General features: G+C 42.1%; 1 protein-coding gene across 3 annotated transcripts in view; it reads right to left on the reverse strand.

Moving 5' to 3' along the window:
• Positions 1–5,776: 5,776 nt before the first annotated feature.
• LOC111218970 (A-kinase anchor protein 13-like) overlaps positions 5,777–22,723 on the reverse strand; it is a 34,328-nt gene continuing 17,381 nt past the window's right edge. The window contains exons 14-24 of one of the 3 annotated variants that reach the window (XM_022741481.1): positions 22,447–22,529; positions 17,312–17,503; positions 17,066–17,221; positions 16,758–16,828; positions 16,547–16,591; positions 16,355–16,402; positions 15,846–16,040; positions 15,461–15,742; positions 12,376–12,495; positions 12,071–12,296; positions 5,777–10,150 (exon numbers count right to left, since the gene is read on the reverse strand). In XM_022741481.1, the coding sequence (XP_022597202.1) occupies positions 10,092–10,150; positions 12,071–12,296; positions 12,376–12,495; positions 15,461–15,742; positions 15,846–16,040; positions 16,355–16,402; positions 16,547–16,591; positions 16,758–16,828; positions 17,066–17,221; positions 17,312–17,503; positions 22,447–22,529 (1,477 nt within the window). In that variant the 3' untranslated portion in view covers positions 5,777–10,091. Of the gene's footprint in view, positions 10,151–12,070; positions 12,297–12,375; positions 12,496–15,460; positions 15,743–15,845; positions 16,041–16,354; positions 16,406–16,546; positions 16,592–16,757; positions 16,829–17,065; positions 17,222–17,311; positions 17,504–22,446; positions 22,530–22,723 lie in introns of all 3 variants that reach the window. The other 2 variants (XM_022741483.1, XM_022741480.1) reach the window with 2 other exon arrangements.

Consider the following 22,723-nt stretch of genomic DNA (forward strand, 5'->3'; position numbering starts at 1 on the left):
TATATTCCCATATATATGATAGCGTCTTGGATCGAATTTTTATTACATACCTTACCTCTTACCTTTTTGAGAATGATTTTTTTAATAAAGTGAATATCCAAAGGTGGAGATGGTTTTTGTGTCTGTCAATATATGTGTGTACATATATGTGTAAAAAAATTGGTTCTAACAAGATGTGTCTAGCTGGAAGACACAGAACTGACACAGCTGAGTGAGATTTTGGCTTGGCAAGCCTCTCAGACAACTATTTTTGAAAAGAATGGTAACTCCTATCAGAACCATGAGAGGACCATGAGCGGCACAAGACCTTTGTGTACAGATTATGTGGCTTTGGTATTTCTAGAGTCAAAAATGTGGACACAGGAGCGAGTTACAATCCTGAATATAAATTGCAGTCAATGGGAGAGGTGGAGGGTATTCCCATCACTTACTCAAAAACTGTAAAAGATATCAGAATTAGACCAACAAAAAAAAATCTCTACATTTTTGATATAAAATCCATGAATCCATGAAGGTTGGAAATTGAAGGGATTTCAAAGGGTCTGTCTGACTTTTTTTGAGGAAAATTAACAGGGATGGCAGTTAGAGTGAGTAGTGAGCTCCGCTTAACTCATTAAGCTGTGCCTAAAGACAGCAGACATCGCTGAAGATGTAGTAACCATCACAATCCTCTACACTGAAGTTACAACAACACTACACTGTGAGCGAGAGAGGGATAGAGAGAGAAGCTAGTGCTAACTGCTAAGCTAAAGTTACTAGCAGATGTGAAAGCATGTAAACAACTGCTGAGTTAATGAAAGTTGATGAAATGAAAGAGCAGAGAGCTCTGAGTGCTAGAGCAGAACTATAGTGTAAGTTTAAATGTACACCAGTTTGTTAGACACTGTGATGAAGAAAACAGCTACATTAACTGTGTTCCGACAGAGCAGCAATATACTCTGCCAGTAACAGAAACTGACTGGAGATGGGACACCACACTGATGTCAGCACGTCAACGGCATCACTACTATTAGTGAAAAGACATCAGTAAATCACTGTGTAAAAATGTTCTCAGATAAAAGAACAAAGTAAGTCAGTCAAAATGTTTCTTAGTAAACATGTTCCTGCGTTACATTTGAAAATGGGGAGGGAGGTGTAAAACATGTTAAAGGGCGATAATAATGATATATGATAAAACTATGAAATTAAAGAATATCTCTAGGTTACCAGATATATCAGTTCCGAGGGGAGAACAGCAACAAAATCAACCAATTAATTGCAGTTAGGCACTTTGGAGCCTAAGCATACACATAGTAATTACTAATATACTCAGTTGGCAATTTATTATTAAAATAGTTTTAGACAGTTTTGATTCAATTGAACGCTGTGAAGTAGTGTATAATACACTATACAGAAGTGTTTCTGTTATTTAGCCTACATTCAGTGATAGAAAATGGGGTATCCAGTTCAATGTGCTCTACAAAAAATCCAATTAAACTATGAAAGCCTGTCTGAAAATGTTTTTGCCAATTTGCATAATTTGAAAATAGTGAAATGAATAGTACTTAATGAATTTTAAGTTTAGCAGCACCAAATTTGGCAGACAGCCTGGGTGGACTGACAGACAAATTTCTATTATAAATGAGCAAGATTGGTCGAAAAACATGGCCGCCATGAACCAAAATAACTTCACAAAGAGCGGGGCTTAGATAATATTGGAGAACATAACTCACTAACCATTGGTCCAATCATCATGAATTTTGGTCCATATCTTTAAAAATCTTTATAAAAGTCTCAACATCGTAAGAGGAAATTATTGGCTCTTTATACTGCCAAACACACAAGCACAGATGTTTACAGACACACGCCATCTCCACGACATGGACACACTTTCAAAATAAGAATCTCAAAAAGGTAGGGTAGGTAATAAAAGGTAATGTAGGTAATAAAAGTTCGATCTTAGAAGCTATCGTCTATATGGGAATATAGTGGTATAGTTTTATTGCAGATCAACCTCTGTTAGGCTTGTACATATGTGTATACATGTCTTGCTATGGTTGTGGGAGCAAGTTTGGGTTTGAAACCATCAGTGTGAGGTTATTTTGGCCAGTCGTGACATCTTAAAATGGCTTTTAGAGGTGATAATCAGTGATAATCGTTGATCGAGCTTTTGTCCTAGCTGTCAACCGCTTTCATTTCATTTAATTTCAAAATGACAGACCAAGGCTGTAATGTCAAAATCAGAAAGATAAATCCTATTAAATGAAGGTCTGCCCATATTTTAAGGCAAATTTATAAATAAGTTCAAGAAATTCCAAAGGGTTCACTTTTTTTTTCTTCTGTCAGTACAGTACACATTGTTCCCTGACAAAAGATGTTCACATGTTCACAAACAAAAAGCCCCAAACATGCTGCAGACCAAACAATGAACTGCCTTCATGGCCCTCCCAGTCAGGATCACTCATATCTATGGGAAATAGATTCAATTGGCCAAAACAGAAACAGAATTTCTTACCTTACCACACAGAGGGAGAGCTGGACTCAAGTGTGTTTCATGGTTTCACAGGTGTGTGCATGTTTTATCTATTTCACAGTTTTCCATGTTTTCCACAGTTTAACTGTGACTGTTGTTTGTGAAGTTTGAGATAAAGTGGGACGAGCAGAGAGCTGTGGCTTTGTCTGTCCTGCTGACAAAGCTACAACTGTGCAGCTTGTTTTCTCACACTGAGTCCACAGAGACTAAATCCACACAAAGACAGACTGATGACAGGAAACCCACCACTTCATGACTGTGATCTGATCATCACTGAATATATGAGGAGGCAGACAGAGTGATGTGGACATGAAGGTGTGCACAGATGCCATAATTACAAATTTGTAATGAGCTTAACTTATACAGTTTTTTATGATTGCTTAAACACTAAAATTAAAAATAATACACATATTTTTGAAACTCGACACACAAGGAGCAAAATGTCAGCCCAGATTTGCACAATTATATGCACATTCTTGGCCTCATACTTTTTGCAAAACACTACACACAGTGTTTTGCAAAACACCAAACACACTTCTCTACATTAGACACATCATTCAAAACTGAAAGCCTTTGTGTGTTAATTGTTAAACACTGCCACTGAAACACCACACTCAATTAGCAATCACCTGAACTCAGAATGCACATGTGAAGTGTTGGGTCTGAGCTCTGCCTCATGAGCTGGACACCGTAAATGTTGGATCTTCGGTTGTATATCAATTTATTGGCTATCATAAATTAAGAAAAAATTATTAAAATAATATTATCATTAAATTATAACTTTAAAATGAATTAAAAGTCCTTGGGGGCACCAGCCTAAACTAATAGGCAAAATAGCCAATATTGTTTCAGTCTCAAATTATTACTATTAATCTGGAACTCTGATTAATAATTACCTTAATAACTATAACCATATTACCATATCAACAGTAAGTTGAAGGATTGGAATTCTACTAAGTAGAGGTTGGCAATTTTCACACTTGTGCATCATTAAACACACCAGTACTATACTTAAAGACATTTATTTACAATGGAACAGAGTAAGTACACAATGTCTAATCTAGTATATACATGTATGTGTGTGTGTGGGTATGTGTGAATGGGGGTGTGTGAATGTGGGGACACAGACAAAGCAAGATGGCTGATTCAAATTGGTCGCTGTGACCACATGACCTAAACAAAGAAGACTACACAAGATGGTGGTAAACAAAGGAACTACTCAAAATGGCCCCACACACACACACACACACACACACACACACACACACACACACACACACACACACACACACACACACACACACACACACACACACATACACACACACACACACACACACACACACCAACCTCCCTTCCTCTTCCCCTGTCCCTCTCCTGCTGCTGGGTTGATGGCCTTCTACGGCCCTCTCCAGCCCTCCTTGTGTAACGGCCGGCCTCCTGGTATCTCTTTCATGCTCTTGAGACTGTGCTAGGAGACACAGTAAACCTTCTTGCAACCACAAGTATGGATGTGCCATCCTGGAGAAGCTGGACTACCTGTGCAGCCTGATTGGGCTAGTTTCTTTGTTAGCCTAGCTCAACTTTAGATTTAAAGTTACCAGGTTAGAGGGAGAAGGTTAGCTGCATGCAGGTTCTAGAACTGAGACATACTACAGGTATGTGTGTGAACATACAAGTACTCGATTAACTGTATGACTGACCACAACCTAAGCAAACATTTCAACAACAAGATATTAATCAAAAGGTACATTAACAAAGTTAGGACTTCTGCTGCTTAGCTGTGCTATGCTGTGCTAGGGGAGGTTAGGCAGTCAGTTAACGTTACCCAGTCCTTGAAACAAAACAAAGAGGTCCTTTCCAGTGAGTTGGGTCGCTTCCTGGTGGAGTAAAGTCCTGTCTGGCTGTGTTGCTTCCACTGTTAACGCCTTTCTTCTCCTCACAGAGTTATCTGTTCCGTGCTAACTCTGCTGTGACTCCTGTTGCTTGGAAAGTCAGCTGGCTGGCTTCTGGATTCTGAAGAGAACTTGGTTCACTCTCAGTTAATCCGAAGCAGGTCGCTATTGTTGAGGAGAAGTGTTTGCACGCTGGCAAGAGAGCTGGTTTCTCAGGTAGCCCTGGGGGGTCACATATCACACACTGACCAACACTGACTGGTCAGTGAGGTCCCTGGGGGAGCGTCGCCCCCAGGTGTGAACAGTGAGGAACTGTGGGAAGTGATTTCCTTTGTCTGTGGAGCAAAGAAACATCTGGTCTCTTGAATGAGCTCCAACAGAAAATTAATGTAAACAATCAGATCACACATAAATCACAGCTTGATCACCATAAATAGGAGTCAGGTTTGCTCTTTGGTGTGCACAACAATGGAGGACAACTTTGCAGAAAGAAATAGAGGAAGGTGTTCGAGTAAGAGGAGGAAGAGCAAGAGGAGAAGTAGGAAGAGGAGAAGGAGGAGAAGGAGCAGGAGGAGAAAGAGGCAGACCAGAAAGAGGAAGAGGAGAAGGAGGAAGAGGAGCAAGAGGACACAGGACAAGGAGTGGCGAGAGGACTGGTCAGAATAAATAGGACAATTCTTACAGATGAGATCAGAGACAGGATAGACATTATCTGCAATACTCTATAGGCCTACTGTATTTTACAGTACAGTATGTCATCTTTTGTTTCCCCATTGGGTTTGTGTTCATATTTACAGCATGCTACAAATGAGAAATATCAAACACATACAGTACTGTAATAGTGTTTTTATACTTAGCATATATCACTAGAAAAGTAGAAATGGGATTTAGATTTAGATTTAGCACAGTCGTGTGCAGTTGGTAGTGGAAAGATCTATATATTTGGTGTTTGTGTGTAAAATTTGGAAGATAAAGTAGAGATGTAACATGTTTTGTATTTTGTGTATATGGTTTTCGTTTGTGTGTGTGGAGCTCTGACAAACAGGGCCTTAGTTTCAGGAACTGTGTTTTTGCAATAGTGAAAAACTGTAATATACAACGCTGATCATATTCACAGGCCTAACCTTTACTAAACCTGACTATAGTTCAGACAAGCGTCTCATGTTCTCTTCATGTTCCAGTCAATTATATCTACACCATATGAACATGTAGTGCTCATCCAGTCCAGCTCATCCAGTCCAGCTGGTGCTCATCCAGTCCAGCTGGGCTCTTTACCTTTTAACTTTACCCTGCTGCTGTTGTTCTGGGATTTATCTCCCACCACTTCCACAGCCTCTTCCTGTATTACCATGTAGTCCTTTGTGCGTTTTCAAGTCAAATTTATTTATAAAGCACATTTAAAACAACGTCAGATGTCAGGAGTTGTGTTTGGTTACAGCTTTTTCACAATTCCTAAAACATATCTTTTGAAACCTTCCATGCTTTTCTCAAAACTGTAAACCCAAAACCCATATATATTATTTATGTACATACATACACAACCAGACCATGGGGTCAAAGGGGCAGCTCCAGAAGATCTACGAATGGACACCAGGCAACTGGAGAGCATAGGCAAAATCTCCGGTTTGTAACAATAAGACTCTGCCTATTGATATTCGATTGTTTCTTATAAAGGAAAAGTAATGGTAAAGTGGTCTCAGACCTTTGGACCCCACTGTAAAGTGATCTCTGGTTGATTCTTTGCTCTTCATGTTGTTCACCACTTCATCAAAAGAAACACCCAACACGCATCACATGACAAACAGCATATTATTTATTTCCAAAATGGGACGATGACAGATAAATAAAACTTTATTATTTATTATGAAACAAATCAATCATCCATTGAAATAAAATCCATAGTCATCAATACTTTGTAAGTTCAAATTTGTACATAAAACATATTTACAGCATTTGTTGCTTTGCCCTTTTTTCTTTGTACATAAAAAGAGAAAAATAAACTTTGTACCTTCTGGTTTTAGTACAAATACAAGAAGCTTGTACAGTGCAGAAACTGTAAGGTCCAATGTGACTGTAAGATTCCTTAATAATGGTTTTAGTAAAACTAGTGCACACTGAAGGGAAACAATATGGAAGAGGCTAGAGAAAGGCCAACTTTAACTTCCTCTTCAGACCTTTAAACTATGATCAAATGTTGCATCTCTAATTTAGCTTATTTAGTTTGAGGGATCAGAGGTGCTGCAGACTAGTTCTGAATATAAATATATATTTACTCATAAAATCATTAAAAATTAGATCAAACTGTCACTGATTTTTACTCCAGGACGCAGAGACCCCCTGACCAGCTGGTTGAGCCACCCACCACCCTGAGCCTGGTTCTCTTGGTTTTTCATGGTGGAACAGTTGTTTTTCTCTATAATATTGTTTAGTCCTGACCTGACTCTGTTAAGCCTTGAGATCATGTCTGTTATGATTTGGTACTGTAGAACTAAAACTGATGTATGTATGTTCATAATGTATTGAACTGCAGGAGACTGAAGGATGAGCAAGGTGAGTGATGAGTTTGATTTACTAATAGCATGTCATCATACAGTATGTGACAAACACCATGTAATTGTAGGAACTTCAAAATAAAAACAAAGTAATAAATTAATAGGGTTTGTATTTTAACATCTTTGACATTTTAAATTTGGTGGTTCTCTGGTTTAATCCATTCTGTTCATAAATGTGGGTTAAACCATGGTCCAACTGAATCACAGTTGCTCAGCTTTCTTCCTGAAGGAAGAAAGCTGTTAACATTTCTTTATCATTGAAGGTTAGAAAAAGGTTAGAAAAAGATCAGAAAAGCCCCTTTAGCCAACGACAACATGTAAACTGACTTTGATGCTACATGTAGCTTAGCAGCTGAGGACAGACAATGATGTGTCAGTGATGTAAACAGCTGATATTTCAGGCACTTTTGAAACTAACTGTACCACAGCTGACTGGTAGTTAGCAGTCTAGTCCATCATGAACCAAAACCACATCAGTTGTACCCTTTCTGATTTTTTCAGAAACAACGTGAGGCACAGCTCATATCTACAAAGATGTCTAAATTTTTTTTTTTGTTATTGTGGACTGATGATTATTTTATCATGAAGCTGCAACAAGGGGTCTGAAAACTTTGCGAATGAACTGTAATATCAGAGTTCTCTTATTTAAGTCCTGTTCAGGCTGCGTGATATATATATATATATAGATGTGTGTAGCTGCTGTTGTGAAACAGTGGTTTTTTCAGAAAGTGGCTATGATGTGAAATGTTGCTCTTTTCACAGGAAGCAGCCTCTGAGGGTTTGCCTCTGACTCAGGAGGCCTGGAGGACTGAGGAGGACAAACCACTGCTGCTAATCACACTAGTCAGGGTGAGAGCAGGGAGGAGCTGCAGGGAATTAAGAGACGGGATGCTGTGCTTGAGCAGAGAGGCAGGAAACGACACAGACCTTAGTCTCTCTGCTTATCTGCAGAGAAGAGAGAAAATCAATGTGGTGTAAATCAGAGTTATGACTGTGGCTGGATGAGAGGGATGATACGAGTCTCGAGGATACGAGCCTTTGGCGTGTTGGTGTGTTAAGAGTGTCAGCAGGGCTGCAGTGACGAGTGCAAGGAAAGACCCAGGTTCTGGATTAAGGGAGGATTCTGAAGAGGGGTTGGTATTAATATACATTCAGCATAACAGGTTTATCTGGAGAACAACACCCCTCATTCCACTCAGGATCCAATGAAGTCTGACAATACAATACTGATATCAATTAAGATTTAGCTCAACATTCATTAATTAATTAAGGATTATTCTTCCAAAATAAAAGCACGGAAAGTCTGAGTCTAGATGACACCTGGCTGTGGTAAATGACAGCAGAAACGGGAGACAAGTTAAAATACCAGTAACTAAACTGGCACACGTGGTCAATTCAATACAATGTGTATTTCCTCAGTATTTTTTTTAACAGCAGTAGCTCTACTTTGTTTCAAAATAAAAGTCCTTCAGGGACAGGGAGGAGATTTTGCTCAGTGGAGTGAAGAAGGATTTTAATGTGAAAGAGATGGAGGAAGTGTTGAGCAACAAAAAACTGACATGAAAACTATGACAGTTCAGAGAAGAGGAGGCTGTTTTACTGAAGCACTTTACTGAGGACCAAGTTCCAGGTCCAGGTGACCAGGGTCCAGGGCCAGGGGACCAGAGGACAGGAGAATTAAAAACGTGAACCTGCTTCTGAGCAACTGAGCTTTATAATGTCTCCAGGCTCCATCTGATACTTTAGAGTATTAAAAGTGTACTATATCTGAATCTGTAATGACTGATGGATTGATTGATTGATTGATTGATTGATTGATGTTTGTTTTGACTGATTGTAAACTCAGTGATTGTCTTGCCTTGATGAACATCAACATGAAATGAACATCATAAAAACGCTTTTCATTTATCACAATGAGGCAAACATCTGTTAAAATCACTTATAAAATATCATAAAAATCACAGTCTGAACATCTACAGTTGATGACTGAAGAAGACTGTATGATGTGGTCGAAAGCTCCAGCAGAGCTTATAAATGGACCTGGAGGTGAGATGGTTTTGTGCTGAGCTCAGTGAGTTCTGACCAAGCTCTGCTGCAGAAACTTCATCTTTCTGTCATGTACAAAAACTGTTTATAGTCTGCATCATCTGACACTGGTGACAGGAAACAGCTGCTGAGTTCAGGTGGTTCACTTCATTCATTCATTCATTCATTCATTTAGAAGTAAATAGTGAAAACTGGTGAACTGTATCTTAAGACAGGCTTCACACACATTCATGACACAATTCAATATACTGTATACGAAGAGGAAGTCTGGATAATAAATGAAACTTCACTTGGATTTAAACAGGACGTTCATATTTTCTGTATAATTAGAAACAAGTCACTGAAAAGACTTGACGATTCAATTCTCAGGAGATAACTGATCTTAAATGAAGCATCACTCTCTCAGGTTAATTGCCTGTTCACACATTTATCACAGTCTGTTTAACATACTGACTGGAACATGTCAGGACTGAGGGAGGTGTCCACCTAAAAAACCAACTAACAACGGCAATGTTAAACATCTGCTCTGAGCACCACAGACCATCAGTCTGGGTCCTGAGCCCTATGTGGACCAGTCTGGGTCCTGAGCACTCTGTGGACTGTTCCATCTCTCTGGTGAATGATGTGTCATTGATTGTGGACAGTGAGAAGTGGTGTCCACCATGTCCAGGTTTGTCTTCCCACCTGTGTCCTGTTTGTCAGGTTGACTGATGAACGTCAGAGCAGATGTTAAAGGCTCCTCAGGATGTTCAAGTTCAAGGATGCTAAAGTTTGTGACAGGTTTAAATGTTGATGAGATTTGATTTGAAGGTGGGGTCCTGGTGGTGGGGTGGTGGACTGGTGGGACCCTGGGGTATTCTGGGCACGTTTGGTGATTAAAATCCTCCTGACTGAATCATCAGCTCACCATGATATCACCTGGTCATTACTTTTGTTTACCTGGGACATATGCAGGTCAGTGAGTCTGTTGTCCTGAGAATCCAGCTGGCTCCTCAGAAAATGGTCCAGTCAGTCTGACAGGCTGTTCCTGTTTTCTGCAAGGTCCAGCAGGAGGTTCATAAGTTCACATGCACTTCATCCTGGTCTTCAGCAGAAGAAGATGTCTCCATCATTCTGGGAATCCAACAACACTGTCATTTTGTTTTCTGAGGAGACAGAAACACACGAGTGAAGATCTGGACAACTGTCATTAACATGTCTGGAGCAGCTACATAGACCAGATCTGACAGACCTGCTGCGGAGGATCTAGTTTGCTGTGGACAGATCCAGGCTGATGTTTAATACTGTCAACATTTGTTATGACACATTAATGAAGAGAGTATTTGTGTCATGTTTCAGTGATGTCATACACACATACATATTACTTTCTGTAACCAAATGACATACACGTTTTAAGGTAGTATTGTATCTTCTTCCCATACAACTGTTTTAGACCAAAGTCTGTACATTCACCATCCAGATGTTTGCTCATGTTTTATTTGATCATATTACCTTGTTGCTCTGGTGTTATTTATTTATTTGTATTACTTTTTTTATTCAGAGGCAGACTCCCACTTTTACAGGAACACACTGATTGCATTCACAAAATTACACTTTCACACCTGGAAGCTGCCCAGTACAACCACAGTCTGACCTGCTGACCACTGAGCAGCTCCACTTAGCAGCTGGGAGTTAAGAGCCTTGCTCTTGGGCACAAAACTGCAGTATCACTTCTTCACATGTCTGTATATTTATCTTGTACTCTGACACTGAACTGAAGTTATTAATTATTTAAATGGACTCTGCACTTACACAGAGCTTTTCTAGTCTTATCGACCACTCAAAAAGCTTTACACTAAAAGCAACATTCACCCCTTCACTCACACATTCACTCACTGATGATACATCAGGGGTATTTGAGGTTCAGTATCTCCGACATGTGGACTGAAGGAGCTGGGATCAAACCATGACCTTCTGATGAATGATGATTAATAATCAGAATTATGTAGAATGTGCAGTTTATGACATTCCTCTGACAGATGCTGCCAGAGGTTGACATGGTCAACACAGGAGACAGTTGGTCCCCTTGTCTTGTTTTAATACCTGGAAGGTCCCATGTGACCTGACCTCGTGATGTTTCACACACTGTTTGAAGCCACTCGATAAAAGTGTGACGAAAACTGAATTAATACAGGTTTATAATGTGAAATCGTCACATAACATGAGATTATTTTCAGTAGAGGAGCAAACATAAGATAGTTTACCCTTCAATTTATATTCTGTCTTGTATGAGGGACCTTTGGTTTCTCAGATATCTAACATCATGTGTGACAGGTGACAAAACAATGACTTCACTGTCAGGAGGAATCTGAGGCTTCAAACAATGAAACCTTAAAAACAGCCTCTGAAACACAAGCTGAATTTTACTCCCTTCTCTGCTTCCAGTCTTTATGCTAAGATAGGCTAACCAGCTGCTGGCTGTAGCTTCATATTTCCTGTACAGACACGAGAGGAGTCAGTGTGAAAATCTGACTGAATACATGTATCTTCCACAGGTAACCTTTATTTAACATAAGGCTGTAGTCTTTCTATGTTTATATACATTTATGATGGTTGAACAGGTGTATTGATAAAGTTTTGGCTTTTTACTTGCAAAAGTTTTATCGCACTTACTGACAGTGACAGCGTGGTTCACATCGACTCTTTGTAATCTTCAGGTTATTTGTTTCACGTAACCACCCTGCCGCGACCCCCTATGTGCACGTGTGTGTGCAGCGCTGACACACACAATAAGAGTAGGGGCAGAGGGAATCTGCAGACTAGATGCAGAGTTGGGGGAAAACGTGTGTTTTTTTTAAAAACTGAGATCTTCTCCTCTCAAAAACAAATGGATCTGACTAAAGCAGTAAAAACACAATAATGCAGTTTCATGTTAAAAATCTAAGTTTCTCTGACGACACAGGCGTCAGGAGGGAAAGAGTAGCCAGCTGGAAATTCTTTAATGTCTGGCTGTTTGGCGCTGGCCAGTGCTTCGGGAAAACCCTGGGTGAGGGAACACCTGAATACATGTGTTCATGTGTTGGTACCTGTCTGAGTCTGCTCCCCTCCCTTCATCTTCTTCTTTTTGTCTTTCTTCTCTTTGGGTTTGGCCAGCTGCAGCAGTCTGGTGGGGAGCTGGGACTCCTTCTCTGCTCCATAAGGCTTTGAGGAGGAGGAGGAGGAGGAGGAGAAAGGGTTGAAGTTTTTACCCATCCTTTTTGATCCGATGCGGAGGAAAGGTTCTTTGGTTGGGGCAGAAGATGAGAGCTCCACCTGTGGAACATCCAGAAAAAAAGAGATCACCCTCTCTGTTCTCTTTCTGTGCTTTTTCTGAGGAGGACTTTATTTTTACCTCTTTTGGCTGTTCTGCTGCTTCCTTTGAATCCAGATCCAAAGACCCAGAACCATGGAGCCTCGTGGAGTCTTCAGAGGTGGCAGAGGGAGTTCGTTGGAACCTCTGAAGCTGCTCCTGCTGGAGAAAATACCCGGACAAATGAGAGACATGAAAGCACAAAGACCTGGACCCAGAGTTTCATCTTTAACCCAGCAGGCACAGTCTTAAGGGAAGTTCTGGTTGTTTCTGGGTCCAGTGATCAGAACATCAGACCACAGAGACATGAAGAGCTGTCAAACCTGCACATTACAGAAGAAGTGAGCTCCAGTGGTCTGACTCACCATGATGCTCAGGTGTGTCAGTTCACTGATTCAGCCCATCAACGTGAAACTGTTAGGTTGCTTCTAATGCCTGTACACTGATGAATTGCATCTGCGTCAGTCAGTCTGGTATTATAGATACTATACTAAGGCCTGCTGTGGTATCAGTGTTGGTAACTCTGTGGTCCATTGACAGTTGAGGCTTAAGGCTAGGAGATGGAGATATATGCCTTTTCTAACATCATCCTCATGGGAAATGTCAACTCCCTGGCTAAGAAGTGTGATCATGTGAGCATATCGTAAGAGTAGTCTCATGTGTTTCACAGAGACCTTGTTAAATGACAACACCCCCAACCGTTGTGTTGATTTACCCGGCTTCACTGCAGTACAAGTGGACAGAGACGCCGGAGCAAGTGGAAAGAAGAAAGGTGGAGGACTGGTTCTGCTTGTGAACAATAGATGGTGCAACCCCAGTCACATCACAGTGAACAAGATCATCTGCTGTTGGGATATCGAACTGTTGGCAGTTGGTCTTAGACCATACTATGTATCGAGGGAGTTCTCACATATCGTCGCCATTGTTGTTTACATTCAACTATGAGCAGAGCCTGCAGTCGTGTGTGACGTCATTCACGAGACTGTTGCGAGAGTACAGACCCAGCACCCTGATGCATTCATTGCAATATCGGGGGTTTTAACCATGTCACTATCACCTCTCACCTGACTGGCTTCACTCAGTATGTTGACTGTCCCACAAGGTAAAATAAGACACTTGATCTGTTGTATGCAAATGTCAAGGAGGCCTACACTGCTTCAGCTCTACCACCACTTGGCAGATCAGATCATAATCTGGTTTTTCTTCAGCCTTCCTACAAACCCTGTGTACTCAGACAGGCTGCAACCACCCGCTCATTCAGGAACTGGACCCCGGAGGCCAATGAGTCTCTAAAAGACTGTTTTGAGTGCACAGATTGGAATGTACTGTCTGAGTCACAGGAAAAAGATAAAACCAAGGACCCTGACCTTGATAGAATGGTTGAAAGTACCACAAACTACATTAACTTCTGTATGGACACTGTACTACCAGCAAGAACTGAAGCAGAAGCCTACAAACAGGGAGGGTCCCGGTCCTGTGTAAAATATCATGTCTTGTTCCAGTCCCTAAAGTAGGACGACTGGCTGAGATAAATGACTACAGACCGCCGGCCCTCACATCACACATCATGAAGACCCTGGAGCGGCTGCCTCTCCACCTTCTGAGGCCACCGGTTGAACATGCACTTGACCCCCTACAGTTCGCCTACAAAGAACATATTGGAGTGGATGATGCTGTCCTTTGCATGCTCCACCGGGCCCATCCTTACTTGGATGAGCCAAGCAGTTACATGAGGATTATGTTCTTGATTTTTCAAGTGCATTTAACACCATCCAACCCCACCATCCTTAAAGACAAGCTGGAAGGGATGGGGGTGGATCCCTGCTTCACGTCCTGGATTGTGCATTACCTGACTAGACAACCACCGTACGTCATGCTGGGTAACTGTGTCTCAGGGACAGTGATGAGCAGCACTGGGGCTCCACAGGGGACTGTTCTGGCTCTGTTCCTGTTCACCCTGTATACGGCAGACTTTAAATAGAACTCTGAGTCCTGCAACATCCAGAAATACTTGGATGACACAGCTATTGTGACAGGAATCAGGAACGGGCAGGATCTGACAATGGCCCTCAGTGAATGGAGCAACAAGAACTGCTTCCTTCTGAACACCTCCAAGACCAAGGAGATGGTCATCGACTTTCGGAGGTGTAGGCCCACCCCTCGGCCAGTCAACACTCGAGGGAAGGACATTGAGGTGGTGCACACTTATAAATACCTAGGTGTGCACCTAGACAGTAAACTGGACTGGTCCCTGAACATGGCTGCCATCTACCTGGAAGGGGCAGAGCCGGCTCTTTTCCTCAGGAGGCTGAGGTCCTTTGAAGTCTGCAGTGAAATGCTTCATGTTTTATCAGTCAGTGGTGGTGAGTGTACTTTTTTATGCTGCAGTCTGCTGGGGCAGCAGCATGTCTCACATGAACACAAGGAGACTGGACAAGCTGGTAAAAAAGGCTGGGTCTGTGCTTGGCAGGAGTCTGGACTCACTCAGGACTGTTGTGGAATGTAATGTAAGATGCAATGTAAGATGGAGGCCATCTCCACAACATTCTGGCAGGACAGAGAAGCAGCTACAGGTGCAGCAATCTCACTGCACTGTAGAACAGAGAGGTTGAGGAGATCCTTTGTTCCCACTGCCATCAGGCTATACAACACCTCAGCCAAAGGAAGTGAACTAATATAATTATTATTGTTTATTTATTATCAACTGTTATTATTATTATTGTTATCAACAATGACTAATGGACAAATGAATTTAAATAAATTATCTATCTATCTATCTATCTATCTATCTATCTATCTATCTATCTATCTATCTATGTATTGCTCTACATGGACACACACTTAGTGAAGTGTCTCAGTGAGGGCAGACCTGATATTGAACCAAACATGGTGATTTCCACCATAACCTGACGGTTCTGGGGACAGGGGGCCTGAAGTAACAGGTTCAATAATTAGCAGTAACACTTGGGGGGGGGGGGGGGGGGGTTTGAACCTCAACTCTCACTGAGCCAACGATCCAAGAACACACATAAACACCACTGACATTTCCCTCTTGGTTTATAGTCAGAGCTTCCACAGCCTGTGTCTGTGTGGACTCTGCAAGGGGAAAAGTCCCCAGGACCCTGACCTGGTCTGTTTCCATGGCCTCCAGTCTCTCAGAGTCTCTCCTCAGGGCCTTCATGTCCCTCTCCAGCCTTCTCTGAGCCTCCTTCAGCCTCTCCAGCTCTCTCTGGTACTCTTCTCTCTTCCTCTGCATCGTCTGTCTCTCCTCCTGCAGCACCTGGTGCCTCCTTCTGGTGTCCTCCTCCTCCTCCCTCAGCCTTTCCTCCCGCTCTGCCAGACCTTTCTCCTTCATCTCCCACTCCTTCTCTCTCCTCCTCTTCTCCTCCTGGTGCGCAGCCTGCTGTTTCTGAAAGCAACCACAGAGATGATGATACACTGACTGACAGACTTTAAGGTGGATACATACTGAGTGATGATGATGATGATGATGATGAAGGCAGTCTGTGAACCTGCAGGCTGGCCGCCTCCTGTCGCTGTCTCTCCAGACTCCTGTGTTTCTCCTGCTCGATGAGAGAGGAGGGGCGGGAGGATGATGAGGAGGAGAGCGAGGAAGAGGATGAGTGTCTGGAGGAGTTGGTGGTGAGCCGGTCATTCAGGGCCTGTCTCCTGTCCTCCACAAAGGAATCCTGCTGGACCACCACAGCCTGGAGGTGGAGGAGAGGAAGAGGGAGACATGATACTTGAGGAGCTGCAGGTTCCAGGTTCAGGTGTTCCTGCAGGCACGTGCCTACAGGTGTGTTCCTGTAGGTGTGCTCCTGTAGGTGTGTTTCTGTGTGTTCCTGTAGGTGTATTCCTATAGGTGTGTTCTTGTAAGTGTGTTTCTGTAGGTGTGCTCCTGTTGGTGTGTTTCTGTAGGTGTGTTTCTGTAGGTGTGTTTCTGTGTGTTCCTTTAGGTGTATTTCTGTGGGTGTGTTTCTGTGAGTTCCTGCAGGTGTGTTCTGTTGGTGTGTTCCTGTACCTGCAGTGAGATCAGCAGGTCATGGAGATGTATCACACTGTGCTGGACCTGCTGGAGAAACACAGACATGTCACAGACACAGACAGCTGGATCATCTATACCTCCTCACACAACTTTAATGAACAGCTGTAAGAACAATACCTGTTAGGTAATTTACATCAAAAACAGTAAACATACAGCTCACACACTTACTTCATTGTTTCTCTTCAGCAACATCTGCAGGCTGGCAGTGGCTCCCTGCATGCATGCAGACAGACACACATACATACATACATACATATATACACACACACACACACACACACACACACACACACACACACACAGAGCACAGATATCATACACATGACACACAGGACCTTCACCTGACATCTCGGAAGAAATGCTCTGTGGAGACACACACCTTTTTCAACACACTGTCGGACTCAGTCCTGCGGAGGTCCAATGACTCCTCCCCCTCTTCCTTGTCTCCATCTGAGGACACAGGAGAGAGGAGAGGAGAGTGAAGAGGAGAGAGGAGAGGAGAGGAGAGAGAAGAGGAGAGAGGAGAAGAGAGGAGAAAGAAGAGAGAGGAGAGAAGAGGTGAGTCAGTGTGTGATAAACCTGCTGTCAGACTGTTTGACTCCTGCTGTACCTGTTGACCAGAACACACTGTGCTCTTCTTCTTCTTCTGTGTGAAATAACCTACAGGAGTGAGTGTGTGTTTCTTACTCTTGCTGCTGTTCATCTGATGACTGTCGAAGCCTCCAAACGTCTCAGCTCTGCGGGGCAGAGAAACTGGTCCCACACTGCCCCCTGTCAGGCCAGCTGGAGCACTGCAGCTGGCTCCACCTACTCCACTGCTGACTAAAGTGTGCAGACTCTCAACTGGAGACAGACAGAAACAGTTACACACAGTCTAACATCTCATCTCTGACACACATGCACGCACAATACCATACAAATCTTGCTGCTCACCTTCCCTCAGGGCATCCTGTATGATTGGCTCCCCCTTTGTGACATCATCAGGTGTGGCCCTGAACAACATGCGTTCCCTGACGGGTGGGTTTGTGTCTTCGGTGGTGGAACTGCAGTCTCCCAGCTCTCTGAAGATGTGGACTTTCTCCTCCAATAAACAGATGATCTGCTCGTCTTTCCTCCGCAGAAGCTCTGGAATAAAACATAAGGATTCATGACACAACACAACATGATACAACTCAATACAACAGAGTACAACACAACACAACACAATACAACACAATATGGTAAATGGACTTGCACATATAGTATATAGCGCTTTTCTAGTCTTACTGACCACTCAAAGCACTTAACAATACTTGCCACATTCACCCATTCACTCCCATTAATACATCACACTTATATGCACAGTCACACACTGATGAAACAGCCGCCCAGTAAATATAACACAATTCAACACAACCCAATACAATCGAATACAACACAGTACAATATGATACAACTCAATACAACACCGTACAACACAATACAGTACAACACAACACAATACAGTTCAATACAGTTCAGTTCAGACAACTTTATTTATGCCCCATGGGCAATTCATTTGTAGCTTCCCAGTCCATACATTCGGTCGCAACAGACAACCAACCAACCAACCAACCAACCAACCAGATACAGTTAAAATGTCAGAGGAAAACATATTAAAGGCACGGGAAAGTTAAAAATAGGTGAAACAATAAATAAAAGCAGTAAATAAAGCAATAAATAGAACAACATATCCAATGAATTACTCTAAAATCACAATCAAATTCCTTCACAAAAAGAAGGAATAAAGGACTTTAATGATTAGTTCTCACCATGGGCACATTATAACATTGGCCCGAAAGCATTAGAGAGAATTCGGACGACAGAATGTGGTCTGGCTGGCTAATAATTTTTTTTTGCTTTCTCAGCCACCTGTTTCTCCCAATGGGAGCCCAAGTCCCTTTGCTGAACTCCAATAATCTTGGAGCACACTTTTATGATGCTGTTTAGGCTGTTCTTGTCCTTCACAGACCCATTGAACCAGCAGGTAAAAGAAAAGGTTAAAAGGCTTTCAATAAAAGAATGATAAAAGTTACATAAAATTGTATCACAGACATATAAAGAATTAAGCTTCCACATTAAGCGAATCCTTTGTTGACCCCACTTGACAATCAGTTCTTTGTTTACATCAAATTTTAGTTGTGAATCAAACACAGTGCCAAGATACTTATAAGAGTCCACAATTTCAACATTATGAATAATGCTCACTTTTGGTGTGTCATTAGTTCGCCTAAAATCAATGATTGACTCCTTGGTTTTTAACACATTAAGATCCAGGAAGTTATCATCACACCATTCAACAAAAGCAGGTAAGGCACGACCATGGTCTGAGTCTGGGCCCTGAAGATGAGACAGGAGGGCAGTGTCATCAGAGAACTTTACAATGTAACTGCCTTCTTGAGACGTTCTGCAGCTGTCTGTGTACATTAAAAAGAACAAAGGTGAGGGGACACAACCCTGGGGTGAACCTGTACTTGAAAGCCTTGTGCCGGATATACGTCCGTTCACCCAAACCTGCTGGGTTCTGTCAGTAAAAAATCCAGAAGCAACTAAAATCCTTGCGTGAGACTCTGGTTTCTCCAGGTGCTTATACACTCTGTCTAGAATGTAGAATGAATCATTGTAAGGGGTGTAATTTGCCCTCTATAAGGGAGACCACCATATCTTTTATGACCCTTTCAAAAATCTTCATAACAAGGTATGTAAGAGCAACTGGTCTGAAGTCACTTAGTCCCTTAGTGTTTTTAGATTTAGGAATAGGTATGATGGTGGATGTTTTCCAGACTTGGGAAGTAAAGGCGGAGAGAGACGTTCAACAGTTCAATGTCAGGGGTGCATATTCTTTCTCATACTATGACAGTGTTACAGTACCTGTGATTAACGTAGAAGCACACACACCACCTCCACGTCGCTTGTTTGTGATCCCTGATGACTGGTTAAGTCGAAATGGGCTTCCAAACCAACTTAATGACAGTTCGATTCACTGAGCCATGTTTCAGTAAAAGGTAGGAGGCATGTTTCCTTTCCTTCGGGTGTGAGTTTGACCCAGGCCTCCAGCTCATCTGACTTGTTGTGGATTGACTGCAGGTTGGAGAGAAGGACTGTTGGCAGTGGAGGAAGCTTGCGGCGATCGTTGAGGTTCATATTTCTGAGCTTACGGTGTATTCCACCCCTTCTTCCTCTTTTCCGACACTTTGTTCTCTTGTCTACTCTGCAAAGTTCAGGTGGTATGTTTCCTGGCTCCACGCCATGCGAGGATGATCGTAGAGATAGCAGAAGCTCCAGGCTAAGGGAAATTCTCCCGGGACTAACGACATGATGGCTCCGGATATGTCCAGTGTCCTGGAAGGCGTTCGTACTCAAAGAAATTACACATAAAAGTGCAATAAAAAGTGCAATAAATTCCCAAACCATTCCCATTATCAGCCTACTGCGTCCTTGACATAAAACTTCTCACACATTCAAGATTTCCGTACAGTTTAAGACGGTAATGAACAGTAAAAGACGATAGACAACCGACAGGTAGGCTACATGAGTTGAACAGTTAAAGACGATAGACAACCGACAGGTAGGCTACACGAGTCGCACGCTGTGGAGCGCCCCGGAATACAGTATAACACAGTACAACATGGAACAACACAACACAACTCAATACAACATTACAACATAACACAAGTGAATACAACTCATGATTCAATACAACACAGTACAAGACAACTCAGTACAACACTGTAGCGTACATACGTGGCCTGGCATCAGTCACAAGCCATTAAGGAAGTTCATTGTAAGGACATGCAGAGTTACGGACCCACAATTGACACTTTGCGACTCTTCCCACCATCAAACTATCAAATTGATAGGAAACAGAGACAAAGGACCCCTCTTCCACAAACAGACCATGCTTTTAGCATGTCCGAACGACACAGAACCAGACCAAAGGTCAAAGGGTCAGCTCCAGAGGATTAACCAATGGACACCAGACAACTGGAGAATATAGGCAAAATCTCCAGTTTGTAACAATAAGACTTTGTCTATTGATATTTGATTGTTTCTTGTATAGGACAAGTAACAACAAAAAGGACTGATTAACACTAATGTGTGAATCCTGGCCTTTCTGTGCCATGCATGAACACACACACCAACCTCCCTTCCTCTGTCCCTCTCTAGATAAGAGTCATAAACTACAACCCACATTCCAATCCTGGGTAGTGACCAGCAGAACTTTCTTCACAGACACAGATCTAAGGAAGAATGTAAAATTAAATATCTAGCTGTTGAGATGTTCCTATGCAATAGTTTAATCCCAAACTTCTATCCCATAGAATGTTTGAAATGTAACATGTAGATTTTAAGACAATGTCCTTCATGTGACCATACTGTCAGCATCCTTCACACGAGGTAACACACACTACATGACATCCAGAATGTCCATATTATTATTATTACAGTCAAAGAACTGCTGTGTAATCCACATTTATAGACTTTTAGCTTTGGGAAATGTTTATATTGTTGTTTGATCAATTAACCACTTGTATGATTAATTCCAGGTTTGAAGGATGTAATATGAAATCAACACTCCTCTCTGCCATTATTAGTGCAAGTAGTTTTATGATATTTCATTTAATGTTTTGTGGTCATGGTGGAAGACGGATGTGCGAGTTTATAAGTAACTCTAGAATTAAATTATTCCAAAGTTCAGTGGAAAATTACTCTCTTCTCCAAGTGGAAACACAGGAGACAACGGGTGACGCCCCTGAAACATGCGCCAGCCCCCAGGGGATAAAACAGTCGTGATCAATTCACATAGTGCAGAACAAGTCACTAATTCGGAAAAGTGCAGAAAAGCCTGAAAGGTGAAAAGAGGTCAGATGGCAGTTCCAAAAATCAGTTCAGAAGAGAACCAGAAGAGAAAGAAAAGTCAGAGAAACCCAGATGACAAGAAGATGCGAGAAGCGAGAAACGATGCAGAAACTAGAAGCTGAGATCCTTGCTCAAAGCCTGGCTCTGTAGCCATGTAAACTCTTAGCTCTAAGCTGCTAGCCACAAACTCATGGCTCTTAGTAGTTTTTGCACTTTTCGCGTCTTTTATTTTTCTTTACCACAAGCTCCAAGTAACATGATTTTTGTCTACATGCGCGATCTTTTATTTTTATAAGCCAAGTCAAGACCAACTGAACCAAAGCAACAGAAGTGCCTCAGAGTAATTTTGTAACTTTTAATCATCATCAAGTTTTCCTTTTTGAAGATTTTGACAACTTTAGAGTCATCTGGTCAACGTCAGTCTCCTCTAAAGTTATCCAGCCAAAGTAAAGAGCATTAGAGTTTATTTCGCATCAACCCGCAAGAGACACCAGCAGATAACATCTGCACGACCGCCTGCAGAGAAGCCAAGCAGAAATCAAGAGGGCCTGAGACAGAAAGTCTCCTGGCAAACTCCACCAAAACTGAACCACTGAGACACCGGCAGAATCCGTCATCGTGATAACGGGACACGGCCTCCAGGAGAATCCACCTAGATCCCGCGTCTCCAGGGTTACCACGGCAACCTCAGCTACCTGGGTTCCAGCCGAGGGTCCGCAGCTACAGCGCAACTCACAGTAGGCCGGTCTTAACACTCTGCTCATGACTGGGTTGATGTCGAAATATAGCAATATTTAATCATCAAACCTAATTCGTAGATGTAGTATCATTAGCTGTATAGCCATAGTGTATAGCCATAACATATTCTCTCCCACCATTGCCAACTCATCACACTGCTCATTTCCTTATTATTTTCATCTTTATGATTATTACACCTTGCATTTACTCTGTAGATAGTAGTTTAGTTAAATAAACTTATTTATTTACATCCAGTTGTTGTCCTGTTGTATTCTTTTGACGTAGAGACTGGAGATCCATTGAATCGAGAAGTCATGGCTTCCGATATGAGATTGATAAATTTGGCAATGAAGTAATTCATTGTTGTCCTCCTAGAGGACTGGTGCCCCATTTCAACGAGAGTAAATCCTAAAATATGGCGTTAACACTACAACACAGTACAGTGTGTTCACCTCTGATCTCCTTTGCTCTGCTCTCCTGCTGCCTCCTGTCCTCCTCTGTCTCACTGGGAACTCCCTCATCCTCGTCTTTCTCCCTGTCAACACACAAACACACTGTGATGTTCATCTCTCTGACAATCAGAAACTGTGACAGTCACAGAAGTCTTGAGGATTCTTCAGTAAAGCTGTTGAGAACCTGATTCAAAAACAACATGTTTTAGTCCAGATTTATGGAGATTAACCTTTCATTTTTTTTGTTTGTAGTTTTAGCTCATTGATCAGATCTGTG

The sequence above is a fragment of the Seriola dumerili genome, unplaced genomic scaffold, assembly GCF_002260705.1.
Source record: "Seriola dumerili isolate Sdu_G_001 unplaced genomic scaffold, Sdu_1.0 BDQW01000056.1, whole genome shotgun sequence".
Classification (NCBI taxonomy): domain Eukaryota; kingdom Metazoa; phylum Chordata; class Actinopteri; order Carangiformes; family Carangidae; genus Seriola; species Seriola dumerili.